Source organism: Gymnogyps californianus, chromosome 4, assembly GCF_018139145.2.
Source record: "Gymnogyps californianus isolate 813 chromosome 4, ASM1813914v2, whole genome shotgun sequence".
Lineage (NCBI taxonomy): Eukaryota > Metazoa > Chordata > Aves > Accipitriformes > Cathartidae > Gymnogyps > Gymnogyps californianus.
The window spans coordinates 53,167,402-53,195,365 of NC_059474.1; the positions used below are offsets into that span (position 1 = coordinate 53,167,402).

Genomic DNA, 27,964 nt, shown 5'->3' on the forward strand with positions numbered 1-27,964 from the left:
TCGCCGACTTCGGCAATACGAAGAAAGTCTCACTTCCTCCCTCGTCGCGGCTGTGGAGAAACTGCCAGACATAATAGCCGAGAAACTGTCCCAAGAGTTCCAGCGATTTGAGGATAAGTTCTGCCTCCCACCTGCACACACCAATATCTCAGCTATTAGGAATAAGCGTCCCTCTGCTCAAGAGAGGAGATAGAAGGTACACCTCACGGGGTATCCTGTGGTCTTACCTGCGTGAGCACAGAGAGGATATGATGAAGTGGGATAGAAAACCTACCTCGGTCCTAGATGCACAGGTACGTGAATTGCAAGGAAAAACAACCACAAATGAGGATTCTTCCAGGAAGATTGCTGCTTCAGGCTCCAGTGAGCACTGTGAGCGGTGTGGCAGACAGAGTGGAAGGGCTATCTTACTCCTGATCCTATGAGAAGGAATTCTAATCCATTTTTACAAAGAGTGAGTGGAGAATCTTATGACCGAGCCGAGGCGATCGCGGTGGCACAGCCAGCCCGAGTCTTCCCGCTGCCGCCCGGAGTCCAGTTAGTTCCCGAGCCGCAATCTGCGCCTCCCGGCCAACTCCCCCCTGTTTATATGCTGGGCATGACGTTCCATGGTATGGAATACCCCTTTGGCTAGTTCAGGTCAGCTGCCCCAGCTATGCTCCCTCCCAGCTTCTTGCGCACCTGCTTGCTGGCAGAGCATGGGAAACTGAAAAGTCCTTGGCTTAAGATAAGCGCTACTTAGCAACAACTAAAACATCAGAGTGTTATCAACATCATTCTCACACTAAATCCAAAACACAGCACTGTACCAGCTACTAAGAAGAGCGTTAACTCTGTCCCAGCCGAAACCAGGACAGATGTGTATGTCTTTACATAGGAGTTCCCATAACGCCCTCCCAGTGTACAAAAGCACAACTAGCATAGTTTCAGCCTGCAGCATTTATGGGGGGAAAAAATCAAGACAAATATTTTTCTCCTCTTTCAATGCCTTCTGAGAAATGTAAACAATTACAAAAAAACATAGCAATAGATTTGTTTTGTTTTGTTTGGAATATGATTAAATATTTTGCTGCTCCAAGCTTCAGCAGAAATTGGGAAGTGTTAGTTGCTTTGCATAAAGCTGTTTGACTATTTATATTCCTTTAAATATATAGCACACTGGACATTGGGGTTTTTTGGTAAATCTCTCAACAGCAAACAACGTTACATAACTTAATAAAAGACTGAAATTAGTCATGACAAACTGCATTTTAAATAGTGTTTTAAATCAGTACAATTAGCAATTGCTTTTTAACTAACTGAATAAAAATTCAGTCTATGAGCAACTATTTTCTAATAACTTAGAAGTTATAAGAATAAATCCTTTCTAATATGAAAATTATCAACTTCTAAAAAACATTTTGTACACACAAATCTTTAGAATTTTGTGCATAGTGTGCTTAGATTGATAAATTACAATATTTATTTTTTGTGGAAACATTTTTTTCGAGTAGTTTTGAGTCTGTATGTAGGGAATCTCTCATCCAAGTGATCAGCAAAGCTGAAGTAACTCCATGTCTTCATTTAGGAGAGACTTAGTCTCAATTTCTTCAATGTTCTTGGAACCCAGGCACTGGAAAACTACTTTAAAAATTCACTTGCACTTGCTGTCCTCCATTCTTATTCCATTTGGCTGATTCTGGATAATTTGGAAGAAAGAAATTCTATCTGACAACTGGGAAATAATAGCTTGAGACAGTCAATACTTCTGCTTTTTTTTTTTTTTCTGGTGGTTTTTTTGTTTGGTTGATTTTGGGTTTTGTTTTGGGTTTGGGGGTTTGGGGGTTTTTTTTCTGGATTTCCTGCAGTCAGAAAAGAACATCCTGCCAGTGCAGTTTGGTTGCATCCTTGCTTCTTTGGCAGCATCCTCAGCGTGTGGCTATCCTCATGAATGTTAACTCAAGCATTTACAAATGGTGCCTTCTTATTCAGAGAACATCCTGCCTGCAATTCAGTGATACCTGTTCATATACAGTGACATACTAACAAACTAAAAATATTCAGTGAAGTATTAGTAAAAAGTACTTTGGCTTCAAAGTAATTGACAGAGATAAGTAGTAGAATAATAAAGAAAAAAAATCATTTAAACACTGCTAAAAAGGCCTCTGGAGATACATTTAAAGTTTGGGCCACAAATACTACAGAAAATCAATTCTGTTTTCTTCTGTATGCTTGTGGGTTATGCAGACTAGGAGGAAGTGGTCAGGAAGTGATTTCATGTGCTTGTCATGGCCAAGCCATGACAAGCCAGAGCTAACTTTTTGCACCTCAGAATAGATATTTCTGATAGACTCATGCTAAATTACAGCACCATGTAAAGAATTAAAAGGAAGAAATGTAGCATATTTCAAAAAAAAAAACCCTAAGTGTTACAGTGCTCTCATGCTTTTTGGGGGATTTGATACTTTTGCTCTACTTAGGTACATCAGACAGATGTTCTCACAGAAAATAAAGAACAAACATAAGTGAGATCCATCTATGGCAAATATATTTTTTGTGCTCAGAAATATGATCTCTTTTTGTGTTTCATTTTAAAAAGATGTGAAGAAGAATGTCTAGAAATTAAATACTCAACAGGAAGAATAATAGAGAGGGGAAAAAAGAAATTAAAGTTAGCCAAAAAATAATTTCTTTCTGAAAATGTTAGAAAAATTAATAAAAAAATAGAGAAAACAATTACTGATCTTGGGGAAAAGGTAAAGAAAAGCATATTGTTTGGAAATCTTACCAACGAATTCCAACTTTCAGTATCTATTTGTATCCTTTATTATGGTCATCTTTTTGATGAATATTCACCAATCATTCTTATAGGCAAACTTAAGTCCCATAATTGATTCTCCCTAAACTAATCAAATGGATGATCTTTGAATAGAACTATTTAAAATCAGCCAGCTTATATTCAAATTCAGATTACAGTAGAAGGACAAGAGAAATGCATGTTTCTGCAGTATGGCCTATTTTGCCATGCTTTTCATTCCTTACAGCATGAATTAGTAGTTGCAGTTGTCGGATACAGTGTTTGCCCAGCCAGTGGAAACTGGCAGCGCTGTAGAATCCTCCGTATTTATGGACAGACATATGAGTGTGTGTCTGCCCTGCCGAGCATAAGTGCGGGCAGAAGACATTACTGAAAAGCATTTCAGTTGTAATGTTACAGCAGAAGATTTACTTCTGAAATACGTAGCAGAGAATAAAATTTCTCTGTTGAAGTAAATACATAACAAAATAGCATTTTGCAGAATGCAAGAGGCACGGCTAACAATGTGTTATAGAAAAGTTTTGTATAAACAGTATTTAAATACTTCCTCCTTTACTTTAAAAAAAAAACAGCACCCAGATGTGGCATGTAATTGCTTTACCAACAGTTGCCTCCTTTGTTTTCTATTTAGGAAGAGCCCTTTGTCATGGTGTCTGAAAATGTTCTGGGAAAACCGAAGAAGTATCAGGGCTTCTCAATAGACGTGTTGGAAGCCTTGGCCACTTACCTCGGCTTTAAATATGAAATTTATGTTGCACCGGATCACAAGTATGGGAGTCCTCAGGATGATGGGTCATGGAATGGACTGATAGGAGAACTGGTATTTAAGGTAAGGTTATTAATAACTTACTAAATAAGGTCATGTGATAAAGCTAAATAATACGTGGCTTATTATGTTTGCATCAGCCAGTAACCTTTTTTAATGAGTCATTGATAGCACATTTTTCATTGCATGTCACCAGCATTTGATAGTATGCCCAGGTGCATTGGGCGGTAAAGAAAAAGCTGGAAATAGTGCTTGCTGGTAACTATTTAAGAAGCAGGGCAATCTCTTTTTTCCAACCAAAGTACAGCAGTATGAAATCTGAATGCAGTCAAATAATGGGATGCACAGCATCCTAATTAATTTGGCAAGACCTGACACAAATGAGTTGAAGAGGCTGTTCGAAAGAGGAAAAATTGGTGTTGCAGTAATTAGTGATACATTACATAAATAATGTATAGCACTTAGAAAAATGTTGGTGTGATGAATACATGAAGTATATAATCAACAGAAAATGTTTTATTGGTATATAATAACACATTATGTAGATGTGTGAATCAAGAGTAGTATATTCTCTATTCTGTAATTAATAGACGATTTAGTCTACTTAATTTTACACTAAATGTTCAATATGGTATCATAAATAAATTAAACCAAATAAATGTACCATATTTTTCTTTTTTTTTCCACTCTTTACATCTTACCTGCTTCCAGTTTCTCCCATTGAGAAGGGGCTATGCAGACTCTATTCTGCTGATGTCTCATTTGTGCCATGAACATATATATTTTATTTGCTCTTAGTTAACCTGCAGAGGCAGCTTTTACAGCAATAGAGACCTACATTTGTTGTTTTTCCTTAAATAACTGCAGTAGATATTCATGTAAATAACTTAGTTGTTGTTTATGGAAGTGCTTTTCCAAATCTGCAGGTGGAATTTAATTGATAATCACAGCAAAGAATAAGGAGCAATGTGGTCAGATACAAGACCTAATCATTAAATACTTAAGCTAAAATTTAGCAAAATGCTGGAAAATAAGTCTTGCAGTAAAGGGGAAAAAAAGGGGAAAAAAAAATAAAAATGAAAAAATTATCCCCATGGGAAAAAAAAAGACTAATGATAGGTTTAACCTATTCTGCCTTCCTGAGCAGTAGGAAGCCTGTTGGAATGGAAAACAACCACACATGCTGTACCTGTGGCATGGTTCATACATCTCCACTGTAGTAATAAACTTCCTTTGCCATCTCCCTATGCCCTTACAAAGCTGGAAGGTGGAATGCTGTGATCATAGATGGTAAGCTGGAGCCACTTACAAAAGTATGGTTTCCTCCATCTTCTAAACTTTAACAACTAAAAATCCCTCATCTAATCATGAGACGTAATACCACAATGGCCTATTGATTTATTTTTACCATTTCTTCTGCTCCTTAAATCTGACGTTATACTATACCCTGCTCTCTACAGTACTCAGCAAAGGACTCAGCAGGCCACTGCATAACACAAACTGGAGGGGTCTTAGTGCTAGATGGCTCTGGAGATGGTAGTGGGCCTGGAACATTTTTTATTTATTTGAAATGAATGATTCATAAGTCAGAACTCATAACAACTGAAATCAAATGGTTTACTGAAAAATGTGTATGGCATTTTTGTCCCCTTAGTAGGCAGGGACTCATATAACTCTAGTAACACACTTAAGGTGGTAACCACCTAAGTTACCTGTAAATAATCTGTAAACCAATCTGTAAATAAATATCATGAGCAGAACAGATTTACCAGTCTGCTACAATTTTGCTGTAAATGAGTCTTAATGGATATGAAATCTCTCTGTACAGTTAGAAAGTATGAAGAGTTAATGGAACTGCATTCAGAATTCAAAAAACATGTTTTCCTAATACTATGGCAGTGTATAATTTTTTGTCTTCCTTACCCTTATATAATTAACAGTAAAGGTTCACTGTGTCCTCTCCCGTTTTCTGTCCCTCTTAAGGCAAAACAGAACCTCTGGGCGAGCAGCCAGTGTATATCTACCCCTTACCAAGCGCAAGCTGTTCTTGAAAGGCTGCTTTCTTGTTCACTGTGAACTGAGTTCTGCTCCCAGAACTCAAAATCTGCTTGGCAACTTTGTAAAGGGAAGCAAAGGAGCAGGGAATAGTTTTAAATTAAAGGTCTAACCTGTTTAAAACAGAGTGTTTCCTTGTTTTCCCAACCAAGCCTTACATGATAGTCTGGCCAACACGTGGAGGAAATCCAGAAACAGAGGGAGTGCTCTTTGCCTGTTAGTGCGTGAGCCAGAAACGAGTTGGGAACAATGTATTTCTGCAAAAGACAAGTCCCACTAAAGCATAATGGAAAATGGCGGCCTTCTCTTTTTGAGTGCATCTCATTGAGAAGGATGTCTGTGACCACTACAGAAGATGTGCCATATGAAACGCAGTTGCTGTAGCAAGTACATTATTTCTGTGTTCAAGATTGATATATGCTGTTTGCATTAACCTGATTCAGCATGCAGCAGGCTCTGATGCAGGTCTTGGTATCAGTGAGAGCAGTCCCGGGCTGCTGTCATTTGCAGCAGCCCTGCTTGAGCTGCAGTGCAAAGCAGAAACACTGCGGTGCCAAGTACATGCCGTAGGTCCACAGCTGGCCTCATGGACGTGACATTATGCCAAGTTCACTCTGTTCCAGCTTTGGAGACAAGGTCCCTGTTGGCTGCTAAAATGGGAGCTGGAATGAGCAGATCAAAGCAACTGGTCTTTAATTTGAATTTGGAAACTGATTCAAGCCTCTCCTCCTTTGATTGTCAAGACCTATATTAGGTACACGCTTGCTCCACACACCTTCTCCTGTCAAAATAAACTGTATGCAACCATGCTATAGAAAGCTTTCTGTTTGCTGAGGGCCTGAACCAGAAGGTCTACAGAGGATAAATGCTCTTTGAGAGAAGCATGTGGTGCTCTTGCCCCTCTCCTGTCAAATGACAGGGGCTTTCGGTGCATCCCACAGAGCGTCAGCTCACAAACAGGATTAGTTCAGAGAGCAGCAGCTTTCTGTGGAGAGGCTAAAACCATTGCAGGGGAGCAGCGCTTTACCGCAAATCTTTCTCTTGCTGTCAGTTATCTGTGTCTTTTCACAGTGCTTCCTTTAGTTGCCCTCAAGTCCACATTACCAGAGGGATGAGCCGGTGTGACAGGCAAGAGAAGCGGCTAGTGCCACTTCTGGGAGAGGACAGTAGGCTTTCCAGCATGGCTCTGGACTTTCCGGTGATACTCACATCCATCAACCATTATTTCCCACATTTCACCATGCTACCTTGATTGCTAGGATTTTTTTCCAATGAGGAGCCATCAGGAAGCAAATAGCATAGGGAAAACTCCCTGATTCCACTTAGGTCCATCAGAAAAGGAAAACTAAATACATGCCTAAACATTTCTAAGAGAAACTGCAAGCCAAGTAGAAGCCTCTTATGAGGCTCATTTTTTAATGCATCTTCCTAAGGGGAGTAGCATAGGAAGGAAGAAAGCATACAGGGAGGACAAAATGAGAAGAAATAATAGCTGAGTAAAAGGAGAATTATTTGAATGTATGTGTGTTAACTTGAACAAAAATGTCTCTCTGATTAATTTTTGCATGTCCATATTAATAACTACGTAACATGTGGGACTGTGGTTTATTGCTTCCGGCATTCGTTGAAACTTGATTTAACATTGAAAATGGATAAAATGAAAGGCCTCAGGGAGCAATTTAAAGTAGATTAATTTATTTTCCTTGTTCTTGATCATGAACCACAGGAATCATCATAAGACTGCCTTCTATGTGTATGAGATGTGCTTGCTTAAGCAATAGCATAGGGGCATTTCAGGGATTTCTAGGCTTTGCTGATGAGCTGGTTCTGTGACACCAGTAACAATGCTATCAGACCCATTTGGTAATTCATTTTGGATTTTCTGATTCTGGTAATGTTGCTCTACAGTGACCGCAGGAGAACTGCTGTTAAGGAATATAAATGCCTAAGCAGGTCACGTAATGAAAAATATTGCCCTCTGCTGGGTTTTTTTCAGTCGGTTTCAGGAGTCACAGTTTCATTCATCAGAAATGTGTTAAACAGACATCTAAGATGCTGATAGTTGGTTGATTTTGGCACTACAAAAACTTAGTGAGTGGAGAGTTTTATGTGTTTATAATTCAGATTGGCAGCTTTACATCTAAATACTGACATAATTGCATGCATTTGCCTTTCTATCTCAGAAGCACTAAGTGAACCTTGAATTCTTCAAACTGATGTCTTCTCTGATCCAATTTGACATGTTAATGACAAGCATTTAATTTTTTTCATCTTCCAATTTTGATACAAGTTGACAGAATCTATATGTAATTAAGAATGCTCACTGTCAGTAGATCAACTATTAGGTTAAGCTTAAGCTTGGGTTTGTGCTAAACGTATAGTTTTCTGGTAAACTGGTGTTTATAATTCAATTTAGTAAGTTAAGAATATGAGTTGTCGTATTTCAGTGTAACCTTTTTTTTAAAAAATAGCTAAACACAGGAGTACTGAGAAGTCAGGACTTATCTCTCTCCTTTCTATTTTTTAATTTACCACCACTTTTTAATCGCAAGACGTAATTATATCACTATTGCTGCTGCAGTATGACAAAGTTGCAGTATGCAACATTTCCATTAGGACAACATTGTTCCTCTGTCATAACTGGCTGATAATCAGAGTGCAACCATAATGTTGGGGAATTTGGAGAGACTGCTCCCCAGAGATATAAAATAGAAGCAGTATTTCCACAAATACCACATACTGTGCTTTTTCATGCAATGCCTTTCAATATATTTCATGGAGAAAGATGTTTCTCTTTTAAAAAAGGGGGAAAAAAGCAGAAAAAAAATCTAATAGTCGTTCAGTCCTACAGTAATATAGTATTTGGTAAACGTATCTTTACTTATGTATATTGTTTTTCAATGGAGAATCTTTAAATATCTTACAAGTACAACTTGAATTAATACCTCATGATAATCTAGTGTGGTAGGGAATTATTTTAGTAACATGCTGATAATTACTAAGACAGCTAAAGTTAAACAGCAGGGGCTAAATCTAGGATTTTTTTGTTTCCATGTGTCCTCCTTTAACCTTGAATTCTTACTCCACTTTTTGATATACATTCAGGAAAAAAAAACCCCAAACAACCCTATTCATTAAATATAACCATATTTTCCAGTTTGACAACTATTGGTGTAAAGCATTGGACTTTTACATTTGTAAATTATTTTTAAAGTACATTTATATTCACAGTTGTGGAAAACAGTTCAAATGATGACTGCTTTGCAACTTGCTCGCTGGAGCTAGGACTTAAACATTAGCAGATACTGTGAATCACTTGAGTCACTTGTTGACCGGAAGTTTTATAATCAGAGGATAGAGACTCAGATGATCTGAATGTTTCCATGGACTATTCTGATGAAATTTTTACTTGGATTACTGACTGAGTTTGCTGCTGCCCCTGGGCAAAGGGCAGTTATATCATCACTCACAAAAAATTGTTAGGAAGGGACATGAAGTGAATTGATGAAGCCATACTTTCAGCTATGCAAATCAACACAGCTTCACTTAAGACACTAGAGAATCTAACCCACAAATTAAAGCTGAAGCTCTAATTCATGGCTTTTAAGAAAATCAATATTTTGAAACACTTTTTTGTCCAAATCATCAGGCCTCCAGCTACCTTCTGCCACTTTCTCAAGCCAGTGAACAGTTAATATAAAGTTAAAGTAACATAATTTAAACTGAAGTCTTAAGTGCACTGTGATTACAAGTATGTTTGTACCATGGGCTGCAGAGTGTTTTGCAGATGGTGTTAAAAGAGCCCAGAAGATTTGCAAATTTGATTCTAATCAGTTTCAGCTGCCATACCTTCCCACTTAATATTTCACATCACATTTCTAAGGAGCTAGTAATATCTGCCTTCTTTGGGCAAGAAGAAAGAAATTCAAGAGCGTTAATAACATTTGACACAGTGCTTTCAAGCCTTTGTGCTCGCCTCACCCCCTTCCAAAGGACCACACACTGCTTTATGCAGAACAGAAATGGATTAAACCAAACTAGTAGCAGCTTAAAGTATTTTAATTACTCTTTTTCATATTAAAATATCTAGAATTTACAGTCTTTTTGTTCAGTATTTGGGCTTTTTAAAATGGTGTTAAAGTGTGTGCTTTAAATACCCTTTCTTGGTTTCACTGCAGTTCTAATTGCACCTGTGAAAAGTAAAATAGCACCTGCTGTAGTTGTGCCTGGTGTCTCTGGAGACCTAATACCCAGATATGCTGTGAAATACAATGATTAGATCAAGGAATGTTATTCATCCTCTTCTCATCTGAAATGGGTTCTTTAAATTACAAAAAAAGTAAATGGCACAAAGCAAGTCCAAGGTAGCTGCAGGACAGGTTGGCATAGAAAGGAATTGCTTAGCAGGAGGATATAGAGGAATTAATAGTAAAGGAACTGTGTGGAATATCTGCTCTTCTGCACTTCAGACTATGCAACCAAAATTGATGTTTTTCAGAATTTCAAGTGCCCCCAGTGCAGTGGCTCTTTGTCATGATTGTCATGTCATCAAAATGTTGGATATCATGTGGCTCTGTCAGGCAACTAATTTCCTCTGACTGGAAATACTATACACAAGGTCTGCCTTTTGCCACAATGACAATGATGGCTTCGGTAAGCCAGGCTGAGAAAAATTACCAGAAGTAGATTTCCTCCAACTATTATCTGTATTTGAAGTATTTTGATTCCTTGGAAAATAACAACATGGAGAGCTAATGTGCCTGAGTCCACGAAGTGAGGTTTGCTTACAGAAACTAAGATGTGTGGTACAGCTATTCTGTTTAAGCCTTAGTCACATTTCTGTGTTCACATATATGATGCTTAAGACGTTGGCCTTGGCATCTGCTTCTCCATAAGTTTAGCTGCTATCAACCACAGAGGAATGAAGATCTTTTCTGTAGCTCCTACTTATACATGTCATTCTCTCTCCCTCTTACCTCAGAGAGCTGATATAGGGATCTCTGCCCTAACCATCACCCCCGACAGGGAAAATGTGGTGGACTTCACAACACGTTACATGGACTACTCGGTGGGCGTGCTGCTTCGAAAGGCGGAGAAGACAGTGGACATGTTTGCCTGCTTGGCACCGTTTGACCTCTCCCTGTGGGCATGCATAGCTGGCACTGTGCTGTTAGTAGGGCTACTGGTCTACCTCTTGAACTGGCTCAACCCCCCACGCCTTCAGATGGGATCCATGACCTCCACAACCCTCTACAACTCCATGTGGTTTGTGTACGGATCCTTTGTGCAACAAGGTAAGAGACAGAGGAAGACTCTGCCTCCAAGAGAAAACCTATATATCCTCTCTGTTGCTATAGAGACCTTCCTCTTCCCTGCCTCACTGCCACAGCCCATGAGGGACTGGGAGCACTGGAAAGCCTTGTGCTGTAAGGTTTCTAGGACATTTGGCTGCCCAGTGTGGGAACCGTGAGAAGTTCGGAGCACTACATGCTAGCTTGTTTTGATTTGTAGTTGTCTAATTAGAGAAAGATGATTTTTCTTGGGGAAAAAAAGGTATTTCTCGTCATCTGCTGGAGAATTATTCATAGTTAATGTGAGTGCTACATTCTTACGGAGTCGGACAGAAAATGTTGGGATTTGGCTTTTGAACTAAGTTTAGACTAGTCACCAGTGCTAAATCGTCTTATTGTATCTGATATTCTTTCCTCCCTCTTCCGATTTATCTCAATTTTCCTATATAATGTTTAGACTCAACCTTCTCTGGCCTTCCTGGATGCTTTCTCAATCCCCTCTAGCATCTGGTGTAGCCCAGGCTATTCCCCAATTCTGTTTATATTCCTAAGTCCTTCACAACCTACCTCTTCTGGCAGAGCTTTAACCATGCATCCTAAAGACAGATCTTGGCTTGGTATATACTACTTAAAATTCTGGTCTACAAATTAGGGTTATAATGCAAAGTGGAATAAGAAAACACAGCTTCATATGAGAACAAAGAAGATTTAGATAATAACACTCGATGACAAAACAGAACAAATACCTTCTGACATATCCATGTAATTGTTCATCAGTCACTGCTGGCACTGCAGGTACACCTGTTTGTAATGGCATGGAGCATCTGCTCTACAAAGAGCCATGGCCACTGCAGCCTCAAAACTCCCAGACAGTTTTCTGGATTTTAACATGAATTTGGATGGAAAGCTGTAGGTAAAAGCATCATTTTTATGTAACACTGGCAACATGTAATTTACAAATTACATTATTCCCTGTTAGAAACAATCAGATGACATCCATAAAAGCTAAACATATGCAAGAAAATCAAGTATGAAACTCCTAGAAGGGAAAAAACCTAAATTAACACCACCATCCAAAAAAAGAAGAAAAGCTGAAGTTGAGAATTTCCACAAGGTGTATGATTTTAAACACATCGACCTAGAGATACTAGTTTTAAAATTATCATTTACATTGAGCAGTGATGGCCAGCTGAAGAAAGCTGAAGAGATTGTTTCATGTTTGTTGTGGATTTTTTTTAAAGAAAATCAAAGTCTTCAGAGCCAGGTGAGAGCTACAAAAGTTTTTTGAATGTATGTGGGTAGGTTAATAAAGTTTTCTTTCTGTCCAGAATATTCCCAGTGTAACTGTTTAGGGAATCCAACTGTGAGAGAGCAGTTGGTCCGTTACAGACTAGACTCATTACATCTGTCTGCCTGTTAGGTTAAAACTTGTGAATTAGTTTCTTTACTGCATGAATGCGAGTAATTTTACATAGGTTTATTGCTTGGTATTAGCCTTAGCATCCCTGCTGTACTCCCAACATCATTAGTCCCTAAAAGCTTTATAGGAGACTGCCCAGCAAAGGTTTAAATGAGGCAAAACTAGTTTAATCACACACTTCAATCTCATGAATTATTATCTGAATTGTTTGCCTTATGTCTATCCAAGTAAGCCTGTGTTGCCTGGTGTCCCAAAGATTCCTAAGTCATAGGTCCAGAGCAGTAGCCCACAAGGGAGCCCTTCAATAGATGCTCAGTTAGCTTACAAAGAAAAGGGTTTTTTGACCAGTCAGTAAAAATGAGTGCTTGAAGAGGGCTTAGAGGGAAGCCTTGAATTAAGCATGAAGATGAGGAAGAAATTAGATTAAAAGAAGTGGGACCAGATGACAAAAAAGTGGAATTTACTGGAAAAAGCAAAGAAAAGGAATTTGCTCAAGGAGATCTGCATCCACTCCCCATGGTAAGAGGGTCATGAGGTGCAACTCAGTATTAGTAAAACCCACTGGTGGGACATGGCAGCTGGGAGCACCAAAACTGTTGTGGGACTTCAGAAAAAGAAATCCACAGAACTTGGAAGGTGAGAAGCATTCATTTACAGAGAGAGAGATCTTACCACCCTACCAAGTGGATTTTCAACACAACTCTTTAGAATCCACTAGAATAATATAAAATATTCACTTGGTTTCTACTGAGTGAGGGGAAGATATAGATACATCTCTCCTTCAAACAACAAGCAGGACAGTCCTTAATTTGCTAGAAGGAAAAAAGACACAAATTTAATCAGGTTGATACCAAAATATATGAAACTTACAGACCAATTTAAACATAAAGACTCAGAAGACCTCAGAAATCCAGTGCAAAAGAGTAAAAGATCCATTTATAATGTCAGCCTGTATTTCACATTCAATTTGAATATAACAAAAACTATATTAGCTGAAGTGTTATTGTTTAATAACCCTTGTGAATACAGACAAATGAAAGTAATTTCCATTGACAGGCTAACTGGCTATTGTGGTAATTTTGCTTCTGTTTTCACTCATCAGCTCTTCATTCAGCAGAAAAACGCTGCAGGTTTTATTTGTTTTGGAATAGCAAATCTGTTGCTATTAATTGTGATGGGCATATCTTAAGTGTGGCAGCATGGGACATTTCAAGTACTGTCATGTTCACTTTAGAAGTCTTTCAGCTGCTGATTTAAAACATGACAAGGTACTCATTTCTGTTATCAAAACATGCAGCCAAAGATGCTTTTATATCCTGCACTGACAGAAACAAAGCAGCATGAACCGAGGATTGCTAGTGCTTTGATAGTGCTGGATTCTTCGTTTGGGGCTAGCAAGCGTGTTCTGGCATCGTCTTCTCTTTCTTTCCTCTAGCTAGAGGAAAGATTTGCAAGCACACAGGCTGGGGCCAGACCTGCCACGGCTCCAAAGACAAAAGAGGCCTTTGGTGAAAAAATACAAGTCACTCTTTAAGGAAACTCATAACCTATTTTGGTTGAAACAGAAAGGACTTCTTTTGCTTGTTTCTTCTGAAATAGTTAAAAACTCTGTAGATTTTAGCAGGTAGCTTTGGTCCGCTGTGTCACTTCTTATTTTCTTGACTCTGATGTTCAGCCTTGACTCTGATGTTCTGATCAAATTCTGTTAACAAGTTTTAACCTTTTGCAATTTTTGAAACATCAGAGAAAAATACTGTGTCATTGTCTGTAGACTAGAGTCAGCATAGACCAGTCCAATAGTTTTTAAGGCTGGTCTATGATTACTGTCATAATCAGTTGCAAAATTTAAATATTTTTAATTGTTTCCTTAAAGGTAGACTGAAACTTAATGTCACTGCTTCTTATATAATTTAAACTTAAGTCTTGAACTTGGCTTTCAATTTTTTTTTTCCCCATGTTAGAGTGACCAGTCTAGATACCATTTTGAGACTCTCATAATATAGAGGTATATTTTCTCTCAGTTGCCCTTTTAATTTTATGTTCATTCATTACAGAGATCAGTGTGTATGTATTTATATACATTATTTTTGTACTTGTAAGATACATGTGATTTTTTATTAGAAGAGACAATTTTCAGGATAAAGCTGCAATGTAACTGGGGAGGCTCAATTAATATAAAAGTGTATAAACTGTGAAGTGAGGTTTTTTATTCTGTACTTAAGCCCTTCATTTAAACAAAAAATGATGGCCAGTGCATTGAAATGCTTTGTCTTACTACCCAATATACCCACTGAATCTGCAATATACTGTGACCACTAAGAAGACAGAGACTCTTCAGTGATTTTGGCCATGCAATCCTGTGGATTATACTAAAAACAAATGCTTCTGACTCTGACTCTGAACTACTCATTCAAGCATGAGTAGTTCAGATAACATCTGTTATCTCCGAGTTGGTTTTTTGTGTCTAAAGATGAAGCAAATTCATAGATTCAGACTGTGGAGGATTTCAGTTATGTTGAAATTTAGCATCATGGCTTCTGAATTTGTTGTTTTCCACTTGCTCATCTTAGAAAACTAAGTGGCAAAAGCTCTGTATTTTGCTTCTTTTCAAAATTACCTTTTGCCAGTTGGACAGAAAATGTTGTTAAGGTTTCCTTTTCAGTGGGTTTCCTCTCTTTCTCCCTCCATATTTCCCCTTGGCTTCTCAATCCACTCCTCACAGGTTTTGCTCTCTACCTGCCTCACACTGCAGCTGGTGGTCACCATTGCTGTAGCATTCTTGGGTATTACTCATGACCCCACTGGTCCTGCTGCTCCTGCTCTTCCGCATTGACTTGGCTCCTCCCCAGGCCTCTATTATTATATATTCAACAAAGCTCAACAAAGAGAAGTGCAAAGTCCTGCCCCTGCAGAGGAACAACCCCATGCACCAGCGCATGCTCGGGGCCACTCAGCTGACTGAGCACAGGTTGCCCGGGGAGGTTGTGGAGTCTCTGTCCTTGAAGATATTCAAAAGCCGTCTGGACACGGTCCTAGGCAACTGGCTCTAGGTGGCCCTGCTTGGGCGACGGGTGTTTGGACAAGATGACTTTCAGAGGTCCCTTCCTACCTCAACCAGTCTGAGTGATATGTTATAATGGTATATTATACAGTCTTTGCTCAACTTTTGTACTATTCTATACAACCGTGTTTTACTTTCTCTTCAGCCCTGATATTGTTGCTATTCCCTCAAATTTTGCCCTCATTAGAACATGGCAATGTTGGAAATCTGCCATATGAACAGGGACCAAAGAACTATCTCAGAGAGGAAATTGGGTTTACTAAAAACTTTACTAAAAACTTCATCAAGATTAACTGAATCAACTCACTGCAATGGCACAATGTCTATTTATACTTGCTGAGAACCTAGTTTAATCTCCTGAAAGTTTTCTATTAGCTTGCTACTACTTTATGAGTTCTTGTTATGAAATACTCTAGAGAGCACTCTGCTCTCACCATTACTGGCGAAAACCAATGATTTAAGAAACAGAAGTTTAGGATTTAGAGTTATTCCCGACCCTTTTTGTATAATAGATCATTTTTTGAGACAGGTGAAATGCTCCATAATTGTTACTAAGAACTTGCAGAGGAATGTTCTAGAGGATTTTATTTTGAGAGCAGCTTCTCAAATTTTGCTCCAGAATACAGCAATAAGCTTACTTAGTTTAATAGAATTCAACTGAATGTAGACAAAATAATGACGTTATATAGAAAATTACAATGTTTTGTATTTAATATGAAAGACACAACAGAAAGACTTTGTCTCTCTCTTATCCCACTCTGTTCATTTTACTTTGATTTTTTCTATAAGAGGAGGTATTTCTGAACTGGGCTGGCAGGATTTTAGATTATGCAGGTGAAGATGCAACCATCTTCAAGAATGCTCTGTTTCGCTTGGAAATGTCTGTAAGAAAGAGAACCAGGCAGATGATTTTTTTTTTTTTTTTTTGCTGTAACAGGAAATATCTTTAAAATGACTGAATCATTCAAGGTTTAATCACTCCTCAGTGATTGCAAGAAAACATTCATTATAGTTTTATAAATAGAGTTTGACCACAGGATAAAGGGTGCTTGAAGTATTACCCGCAAAAGTATTATTTTCTTCAGAGATCTTAATACTCTTGCTTAACCTAGCAAAGTTATGAAATGAATGATGTGAAAGCATCTCTGGTGGGCCATTTTTTTATCCCCTTATATTTTGGTTAGTTTAAAATGCTGGTCTCAACTGGAGGTTTTGATTGGTCATCAGTGGTGTCAGTAATGGCCAATTATGTTCATAATGCCCAGTAAATGAGCAAATCTGACTGTTTGCCTTGTTTAAATTACATTTCATAAGAGCAATAAAATAGACTCCAAGCCTTGGCACTTCTAAGTCATTATAATACTTTTCGGATGGTTAAAGCCGCTCAGCATTCTCAGTCTTGTTCCTTGTATTACCACCCAAGGCGTGATATAATCCTCCTGAAATGCACTGCCTGGAGTGTGGTGTTGCTTAATAAATTACTCCATCTTGCTTATCTCACTCTCAGCATATCCATATCAGCAGGAAACCATTATGCTGTAACAACATATTTTCTTAGTGACACTTTCTCTTAATTAACTGTACACCAATCTCTATGTATTTAATATTCAGAGGAAAATTCTAAAAGCATTTTGAAAAAACCATGTTAGAAATCAATTATATCTTCACATGTGATATTTAGTGGTGAAACCTAATTATTTTTTAAGTTTAGAAAATCAAACAAGATCCAGTATAAAGGCTTTAGGACTAAGACCTAGTCCCTAGCTTGAACTCTGCATCTGATCTGCTGGCTGACCATAGAAACTTCATTTAATATCTTGTGTACCAGTTCTCAGTTGTAAAACGAAGACATTACCTATCTTCCTTCATAAAAACATGTCCTATATCTTCTGATAGAAAGCAAAACTTAAATGCCTGTCTCATTAACTAACAATTTTAATTGCTCTTCAAACTAATGCCAGGTCTTGACATATTCCTGTAACAAGGGGAACAGACTTGCTGTGCCTAAAATGCACAGCACTAAGCTGGGAAAATGAAAGATACCAAACACGTTAGGAAACAAACCAGTCTCCACGTTTTTCTAGCACATACACCAGCAGGTATATTTGTGACATTATAGTTCCACCTTTAAACATGAAACCTCCAAATTCTCATTTTATTATATTAAGTCTAGGCTTACATATTAGTATGTATATGTACCTTCATAGAGTCATCTCTCTGAAAGAGGTACTGCAGCCCTGTGGTACCCATGCTCCTTTTCTGCAAGTCTCAATGGTTTGGCCAGCCCTCTTAACAGCATCAAAAAATAACTAAATTTTGGCAATTGTGTCCTATGTCTCGAATGTGTTTGGAAACTACAGGTGATCACTGGAACTGACAACATACACTGAGAATTATTGTCATGTATACAGTACACATTTACAAACATTGGATGTAGCTTTATGTACATACCACTTTTAGAAGTTTATTTGATTGTCTCTTTTTGAAAACATAATTCCAAGGAATAACCATGCTCCAAGTAAAATGTTCAGTAGTGTGGGCATTTGTTTGCAGCAATGTGATATCACTAGCGTTAAACTGCCGGGGGATATGCTTGGATTTTCCCCTAAATTGAAGTTAAGACTCAGGCAGTTTTCAGAGGCATCTAAAATAATGTATTTCTATATCTTATGTGCACCTGCTTGCTTGAGTAATAGCACTGGGTACATGAGGCAGTATATTTAGAGATGTTGTGTCTGACACACATTCTGTGAGGAGGAGGAGAATGAATGGCAGTGTGAAAGCCCAAAAAACACCTTCATTCCCGTAGGACTAGCTCCAAGCCTGATTAATTGACTGTGAGAAGGTAATGTCTGTCTGGCTATAGTATGAATGCTGATCAAGACCAAATGAGGCAAAAGGGAAAGTAGAATTGGATGTCTGTGGCATCTATCCATCTTTCTGTGTTCTTTCAAAAGCATCCTAAGGTGAATATTTTACTCAGAACACTTTCTTTAATTGTTATGATTTCTAATATGACTTTATACTATATTTGGGTAAAGAATGGATAAGTTAGATTCAGATTAAGTAATCAGTTTTGACTTTTCAGAGTTCACCTGTGTATGATACATATTTATTTGAGGAAACGAGGAAGAACAATTTAGCCAGGAACTGAATGTTTCTTGTATGGAGGAGGACTGTAACCCACATTTTTATCTGCAAAGATGTTTAGAAGCTGAAGAGGCAAGCCTTACTTGTCCTGCTATTTGATTTTCCTGCACAGAAGCTTACACTTAAGTTTGCATTTTTGGCTGTTTAAGGCAGGGAGGAAGTGAGAAATGAGTTTTAGCTTTATTAAAATACTCCCCCTCTGCTTGGATGACAGCAATTTCATCTACAAACGGATCAGCCTTTTCAGTGGAGGATATCCAAGGCACTAGATGAACATGGGTTTAAAGGGCAACCCACGGTAGTTTTCCATTGCTTTTCTAGTCTTTGGGGAGTCCCTCCTCTGCAACAGCTGTGCCATAGCTATATCCACCCATGCAGCTCTTCTTCATAACACCAACTGGTGGGTAGGTGCCAGGAAAATTACCTGCAAACTGTAAAGGCAGGAGTAGCAAAGAGGTTTTGCAGCTGCTGACAGGAAAGTCTCCCTTCTTCAGCTGTTGAGTTTTTTTCCTCAGACTTCTTGTAATACTAAAATGTGTATAAAAAGAGTAGACCAAAATTAATACTGAAAGGAAGCAAATAATGATACCAAATGAATCTTTTGATTAAGTTAACCAACCCATTGCTTTCCCTGATTGCTTATATGAAGGTCCACTCTCAGTAAATATGGGAAAATGAGAGCTGTTGGGTTTTTTATTTGTATTTTTTATTTAGTCAGCTTCCCAGCACGCAAATTAAGGGGATTGCCTTCATTACAGCAGCATCCTGGTATAGGAATCTCCTGCTGCTTAATTTTTATTCTTCCACTGTCAACAGGGGAGGGAGAGATCATAAAGTAGGACTTTACCTGTTCAGTACTTTCGATGTTAGTGAGATGGTGTTGGGTTAAAAATGTGTGATACCTCATCTACCAGACAAAAAATGAGATGAAGGAACATGTGTGGTTTTGACCGAAGAGTCTGCTTCCCCCACACTAGGATACAGTAAAGATAACAGTGAAGGGGAAAGACAGAAAGTCTTCTGTAAACAGGCTGTGAAGGAGCGGTGATAATAAATCTGTTGAGTTGGGAATGTTCATTGTTCATGCCCGGATATACTTGCTAACAGAACATTTTTAGGTATAAGCATGTATTCTGTTCTTACAATAGCTTCTTTCATTTCTATATCTATCTCCAAAGAGGAAAATCCTTGCTATCCAGTAAAGTCTTCTTTGAAGTTGCTTTTCACTTCTAACAAATCTGAGTCATGATCTTAAGCAGGGTGATAGCTGATTTGCAGAAAAAAACAGGTTATTCAACTTTCAAACATAAGCATTTGTATTAATGATTTTCATCAATAAATGACATTAGAGCATTATTCTCAGGGAAACTTAAAAGGTTGAGGGTTTTCTTCTTTCCTCTGTTCACTATGAACTGTCATAGTACTACTTTAGGTCATCTAGGTTTTAGAGATCACTTTGATAACATTACAGGATGCACCTGAAGTGGAATTTTAGTCTAAATTTTAAAAAGTCTTATTTAGGAACATAATTAGAGCTCCCGCATTAGTGATGATTGAATTCTGTAATGTTAGGAGTTCATTGCAGAGAAGCTCTCTGAAAATTAAAGGATAACTAGAATTAGTGACATGAAAACTGAACTAATGTATCTGAGATGTCTGTGATTCACTTGCCTCTGAAGTAGTCAGGTGCCACTCTGTGATGATGGATGCTTGGAAATCTTGCAAGAACAGATTTGTAAAGCATTTCATAATACTTCGAAAGTTCAAGCAAAAAACTATCTTTCAGTATGTGAAAAAATTCCCTTAACCCCCAAAATCTGGAGTCACAGAGCTGTGTAGAGGTAAAAAAAAAGATGATGGGGAAAAGTACCTGTCAAAAGATGCAGAGGCTTTACTGGAATTATTGTTTGTCCTTATGGTCTCACTATTTGTGAGTGAATTGTCTTTTGTTTTGCTTGGTTCATAGTTGCTCCATTTCAGCCAAAGGGGACTCTTTCTCCCTCGTGTTCATAATGTCCTCCCTGACAGGCTCTTAGCTAAAGCAGCACTTTAATACCTCATTAATGCCATTGTTCAGTTTAATGTTAATTGTATATACAGATGGCCTGTTTTCAGTCCATTGTGCACAGTTCTTTTTGCCATACATGTAACACTGTCAGTAGTCTATGGAAAGGCCACCACTATGCAAACTGTATGTGACAGTTAGCTTCTTAGCCACTTATGAATATGTACCATAGATGACAATTGTGGTTGATTGATTGAGGCTTTAGAGCATTTGAATCCAGCCATTAGTAATAGGGAGACTGGGTCTCAGCATCCCTTGAAATCTAATCAGAAGGTTGCCAGTGTGCAAGGTTATTTGTTAAGATCAGGTGCCAATATTCTCTAAAATAATAGCAAGTGTATATCATTTTGATGCATTCACAGTGGCTGCAAATAGCACCTTTGTATGGGCATGCAGTCAAGTGCAGTCTTAAAAGCACATCACAGCGTTATAGAAGAAGATCCCCAGAAGCTCCTTGTGTTTGTTACACATGCACATGGAGCTCTAGTCTGTGTTTGCCTCTGCGTGTGTGTATGTTTATATCATGTAAAATTATTGTCCTGTGTTGTAAAAGTGGCAACGAAAGATCTGGTCAGAGCTGCTTTTGAGCAAACAGATGTTGGTAAAATTGTTAGGCTTAGTGGGCAATTATTTATGATTATGTAATTGAATGGTACTGTATTTGGTAACCCTAAAATTAAATTTGAAACCCTGCTAAGTCTTCTGATAAAACAATGCATTTTAGCAGCATTAATATGAGAGATTTTGGCCAACTTATTCATTAGAGGTGGGCAGCAAGCCTCACAGTTCCAATCTGGTCATAGTTATAGCCATCAAAAGATTTACTTTCAAATATCAAGACTTGCATGATATTTCAGCATCTGGATATGTGCAGTATAAGTCTAGTAATGCTTCATCTAAGAGTTCCCAGTAACTTCAGCAAATACAAGTAGATGCCTCCATTTTCAAACTTTAGCTGCAGTCATTACTCTTCTTTTATAATGACAGCAAAAGAGAAAAACAAAATATACTTTTATGATATATTTTCCAGAACTTTTAGAAGCACTGTAAAGTCTATCCATCCCCTGTCTCTGTGTAATTATGTTGCACAAGTCACTACAATGTATTGGCATTGAATTACTGCACACTATTATTTGTAACTTTTTCTTTTATGTATAATGCACTTTGATTTTCAACTGAAAACATCGTATTTTGCTAATTCTGCAGAAAGATGGAATTTGACCACTGCAAAGTTGCTAATATCTGAAAGAAGCCATTTATTTTGTGGCTCTAGGCTTAAAAGCCAAGAATTAATTCCTATAGCTCTTGAAGATTCATACTGTAAATATTACATAATAGAAATGCAAATCTGATTAATGTATGTTGTTGAAGTATCACCGACACCAGAAGAAGCTAGACCATAGCCATTTGCTACGAGGCGATATGATGTGCTTCCCTTCCCAACTTTTGCCTCATTGTCACCATTTCAGCAAGGTGGGTGGAAAGAAATGATTTATTTTTGGGAAGGGAATTATAAATATACTATAACTAATATGTTATGCTAACATCATTTTAATCAGGTAATTATTAAAGGACTGTTTGGCCTTTAAGGACATTGATTTAATGAGAATTAATTTAACGATTGAACACTGTTTGTGTAACATTATCATTGCTAGTGATGCAGAAAATTGGAATCTCAGCTCAGCTGAAAAGAGGTTAGACTTTCCATTATCACATTAGATCCCTTCCTGCTGGAATGCAGTTATTAGACCCTTTTTTATACTTTCAGTATATATTTAAATGTTTGGGTTTTATCTAAAAATTCCTGAGTAGAAAAAGTAAGTAAAAATGTTCATCATTGTACTGTTCTCATTTTTAATCAGAGGCTTGAATTTCTGTTTAATATAGCCTTAAACAAAGTCCATTAGATTTTGGTTTTGACTTGCTATTTCTTCTCCCGTGAATCAATTTTTCTCTGTTTTCATTCTCTGCTTTCCTCTCTGCAAACCTGATCATTATGTTTAGGATGAATAGGGGTTTGGTTTATGGAATGGTTTTACAGCTATAAAAAAGCAGCAGTTTTAAAAAGTAGTAGCAGACAGAGCGCAGTTCTATCTAGATTATTCTGAGGCTGAATCCTGCACTGTCTAGTCACAGCTTAGGAGTGATTTAAAAGACACTCTGACCCGTTCGTTCTCAAAATGGAAATGGTGAACATTATAGAAAGCCTATATTCGGTACCTGAGGATTAAGACAGAGTTAAAGCTGACCTTTATGGGTACAACTCCCATTTACGTAAAGGGACGTTGCATCTGGCTGCCCTCCTTGACTTGCCCTTAATACTGCTATTGTCACGAATTATTTTTCAGTTTACAGAGCCTCTAACTACTGTTGTGTATAAATTAGATCCAGGGAGAAAAGGGGGGCTCTGCATAAACAAGTGATTGGAGGCATATAGTGAATAGCTGTGTCTGACAGACTTTTGCAGATAGATTAATTTTCAAACAAAATTTTAGTCAAGGACGTCTATGACAGTTCCTGCTGTATCTTGGCAGAGTTTTACAAGGGAGTCTAGTGGCCAAATGATTAGCCCTCTGTCACTAGAATGAAGCCATTGCAGTAGAGACAGCAAGTTGGGCAGGCTTGGTATTTGAAGACAGATAGAAAAATAATTTGACAATAGAAGTAGCAGAGACTCAAACTTATAAACATTCTGTAGGTTGCTAACCGAGCCGTGAGCTAACACTGTAGTAGGCTGAAATGCTTTGCACTGGGTAGCACTAGCCCTTTCCTTTGTGCTAGAGCATTTTCTAGCTTCAGAGGGGAGGGTTTCAAAGAACATGACTAGGATCCTGTGTTTCAAGCAAAATAGTTTGTGAGTAGTTTTTTGGGCCATCTTTCAGATATTTCTGTGTGTCCATCAGGTTATGTGTCAAGGCCCTCCGACCAGATTTATAAGATGGGTACACCAGGCTGCAACTTGATGAGGACTTAGTGGCAGTGCCACTGGTCCTTGATTAGCCCCAGCATTTGAAATCTCAGCATGGGTAATCTCGTCCTATTAATGAGGAAACAGAGCTGAGCAATGAGCCTTAGTATGCAAGTCAAATGCCAAAGGCACATCCAAACAGACGCACAGCAGTAGCAAATGGAGGATTTTCAGAGGGAGTTTGCAAGATATGAAATATAACTTGGAGATGATTACTGGCCAGCAGTAACCAAGAGTGACAAGGTAGCATGGTAATCTCTCTTTCAGATTGGAGCTGGCTCATGCCTGGCCTCCTTGGTAGGAGGTTAGAGGGAGCGAGCCTACATCTACCTGCACAAGCTTGTCCATATACCCTCAGGTTAGCTGGCTTCCAGAGTTGTTGATAAGGATCTATAAGCATGTATAAGATGCAGCTTCTCAAACTGCTTTACAGATTTCAGATCACTAGGAGTGATTTGAAGTAAGCCTGAAGGAGAAGAAAGATCGTCTCAGATATTCTCCCTGTCACATAAAGGGGAGAAATAAATAAGGAGAGCTTTCTTTTGTGGATCATTGCTTCCCTTCTGGGAGGGCAATGAGGGCAGTGCTTCCCACCCAGCTGAAAAGCAACAATCTTCCAGGGAGCAAGTGTAATGAGATTAGTCAGGGGATCATTACCCTAACAACAACAAATGGGAGAGAGTAAGTGATTGTTTAGTTCAGAAGTAAGACATTAAAGGGAAAAAAAAATTAATCAGGGCACCAAATGACAAAGTTAATTCATTCTTTCATTACCTATAGACCAGTGCGAGAAATCTGAGTAATAAACAAGACCAGTTGGAATTACTCACGAATATAGATTTGGTCTTTATGGTGTTACTGAAATCTAGTAGGAACATATGACACTATGAATTACTGAAAGACAGATGGACAAGGTGGGCAAAAGGAGAAGAAGAGTGTCACTGTGTCAAAATGGCATTAGGTATTTCAGAGGCATTGAAGGCTTTGAGAACTTGGAAAAAATTGATCTTGATTTCTTGTGGGACCATGTGCTAACGGCTGGAGCACAAAATGAGATGGGAGTCAATGTCTGCTGTAGACCACCAAATCACACTGGAGTAGAGGATGATTGGCTCCTCTTGTGCATATCTGTAATGCATAAGGGAAAATGTGAGATATAATAGGAGCATTCAATCTGAATGATGTATGTTTCAAGTCTCAGGCTGCCCATGCTGAAGCATCTTGAATGCACGTATAGAGCAGATGGAAAGAAAAAGGAACATTGACCGCACCAAAGAGTTAGAAGCTACAAACTTCAGGAAAAATGACATGAGGAGGAAGTGTACATAGAGGTGAGTCAGAGATGAGAACAGCAGGAAGGAGAGCTTTGAAAATTTTATTAGGAGCTAAAGAAACCTTAATGATAATGGTGCATTAGGTGAAGGTGATACCATTCAAAACAGTTATGCTAGAAAGGCAATAAATATTTCTCTTCTGTGTTTATGAAAAAGCAAATTAAATACTTTCCATGTCAAGAGCAACGCAAGAGGATGTTAAACGGCAGCTACTAATGTCAGACATTTTCAAATCAGCAAATCCAAACAGATTTCACCCAAATGTTTTAAAAGAGCTTGCTGAGGAGCTTCCAGGACCACTGTTTTTTGATCTGAGTCCTGGAGCGTTGGGCAGGTTTTAGAAAGCTGACAAAAAAAAATCTAATGTAAAACCTAAAGACCAAACTGAACCTTCAATTCAAATGTTTCTTCCATCTTAATATATGGATGTAACAACTTGGAAGACTTCGCAAATATAGACAGACACTGGACAGTTCCAAAAGATATCACCATTAAAAAGTCTGGTATCAAAGACATATATTTATACAAAACATTAGTATTTCTCAAAGAGTACAACAACAGTCCTTCTCCTCAAAATCATCCAGAGAAGGAGGAGGAAGGCTGTAGAAATAACAGGGAAAAGGAAGCCAAAACATGTCCATGGTAAGTACACCAGCAGCATTAAGAAAAATGCTTTATAATGTATTGGTGGGAGCCACACCCGAGCCAGACACTGAACAGTACCTGAAGAGAGAGAATACTGCTGGAAGCTGGTAACAGAGGATACACAAGGAGATTTTCAGTATAGACAGAGATAAGATATGTTTGGCTTGTCCCTTAAGCACAGTGTTTGACGTATAAAGGACTCGTGTTCAGCAAAAAGAATAGGCCAGCTATAAACTCAGAAGAGCTTTCATGCTGTTGGAGTAGGCATATGAAAATGTCTCCTCTATCAATTGTGTACTAGGAAGATAGACACCAAAATTTTATCTAATATTGCAAATTTTAAGATTAATGAATACCAACATTTCCATGAATTTACAATGGCTCCACTAAGTTATTTTTATGGTAAATAGAAGAAAATATGAACATTTCTAAATATTTCAACATTTTTAAATGTTTCAAATATCTCTTTTGAAGTGGTTTTTGTTTCTCATTTACTTCACGTTTCTTTTTAGAAAACTAATATGTGAGAATATCTTGACAATGAAAACCCCCACTGCACATGATTTTTACTATTTTATTAAAAAAAAAAGTTGCTTGATCTGTTGGATTTGATGGAAGCTTTTATAATCACTTCAGTAAAAAAAATTGGTTCCCTTCCATTCCTACTACTTCCAGTGAACCAAAAAAACAATTCCTATAACTTAATACCTAATATGTTTGGAGTATTGTCACAGTATTAATAGTAATGGTAGTAATAATACCTAGATACAGTGCTCTTTCTTTAGGAGGTAAGACATGAAAAAAAGTTGCATGTGTGAAACAAAATATCCGAATGTCTCTTTTCATATATAAGTTTAAAAAAGAAAAAAAATTACTACATTTTAATAAAAACAAAATGCTAGGGTAGAAACAGGTGGTGTGGTGAATAAAAGCAATAGCTGGCTCTTGAACTTGTCCAGACCTTGTAGAATCTGGCTGCCAGCCCTGCCTCATGCTCAGTTCCTTCCCTACTCTCAATCCCCTGCAATCTGCCAATATTTGCAAGGCTAGGGAATTCAGCCACTGATTTACAAGCTTATTTGGAAGGCATTACCAATTCAAGGGGTTGTATTCTCCTGTTGAAGAATACATGTCATGCCTGCTGTGGTCAATGGATGTTAACTTCGCACACAATGTAATATTACAAACTCAGGTTGTGATATGCCAGCTTATATGTTATGGAAATGAATGCACTCTGCACAGTTCAAGGAAGAATGGAAAAGTATGGGTGAAAAATGAAAAGAAAGGAAGAAAAATTCATCATGAGAGATTTTCCAACAACTTCCAAGCTGCATTTATTTCACAGCTGGTAGAAATAGGTACAGGCTTCATTGACTGTAAAGGGGTTTTTTTTGTCCGACATTGAATTGGACATTTCCAATTGAAAACAGGGAAGATTTTATATTATCAAGAAAGTTTTTAACGGAACAATAGCAATAGCTAATGCCCTGAAAGATTCTGCCTTTGAAGAGCTCTGCTTTGCAGAGTTTTGTAAAGATAACAGAGCTCAGTCAAACTTCAGGTTTTGTTTCTCATGGCAAAAATAGCTGAAATATAAAATGCCTTTGCCTCTTTGTTAATACAAACTACTCCCCTTACACCCACTCTCTATTAAATGTCCCTTTCACAAAGAAAACATAAGACGTACGTTGATCTAAACTGTTTGCAACAGAACTCTACACTTTATATTTGTGCAAATGGAAATTGCAGATGCACAGCATAATTGATGTGACTGTTCTAACAAGCTAAAGGCTAAACTGCAGCCAGCTCCCAGTCCTTTGTGTTTTTTTCCAAAGACCAATAATTCACTGAATGTGGACAGAATTTTTGCCAGAAAAAGCAAAACCAGTATCTGTCCCCAGATAACCCACCGTATTATTTCTTCACCTTCTTTTCCAAGCACAATCAAGATCCTTGCTTTCAAGTTTGATAGTATTAGAGTTCCTCAACAAAACAGTCACAATTAACAGCCTCTTCATAGTTCTCAAAATTGTCTGAAAAAAATCTGACTAAAACTTCTTACACAGAAATTCAGCTCACTGCAGACCTCTAGCAGAGACTATTGCAGATCAAATGATTGAAATTTGACCAAGTTATTCGCAACTGAGATACATTCTCAAAGTGAGAACGGTAGGGTAGCCTTGATGGTAAGCATTGGTGACAAATTGAGTTTTGTCTATAATAAGAACCTAGTCTTTGGGATTTCCCTGGCAGCTGTGGTTATCACAAATAGAAATTGCAAGCCGTGATTCTTGTAGTGTCCTTCCTGTAGGAGAAGGGCAGAGGCTTCTCATCCAAACCTCTCTCTTCACATATGGAGTAGCTGCAGCAGACTCCCAGTCCGGCTCTCAACTCCCCCCAGAAACATCGTTT

At 38.0% G+C, this 27,964-nt stretch overlaps 1 protein-coding gene across 2 annotated transcripts in view; it reads left to right on the forward strand.

Moving 5' to 3' along the window:
* GRID2 (glutamate ionotropic receptor delta type subunit 2) overlaps window positions 1-27,964 on the forward strand; it is a 743,870-nt gene that overhangs the window by 599,926 nt on the left and 115,980 nt on the right. For both annotated transcript variants that reach the window (XM_050895938.1, XM_050895939.1), the window contains 2 exons: window positions 3,429-3,626; window positions 10,600-10,912. In XM_050895938.1, the coding sequence (XP_050751895.1) occupies window positions 3,429-3,626; window positions 10,600-10,912 (511 nt within the window). The remainder of the gene's footprint in view (window positions 1-3,428; window positions 3,627-10,599; window positions 10,913-27,964) is intronic.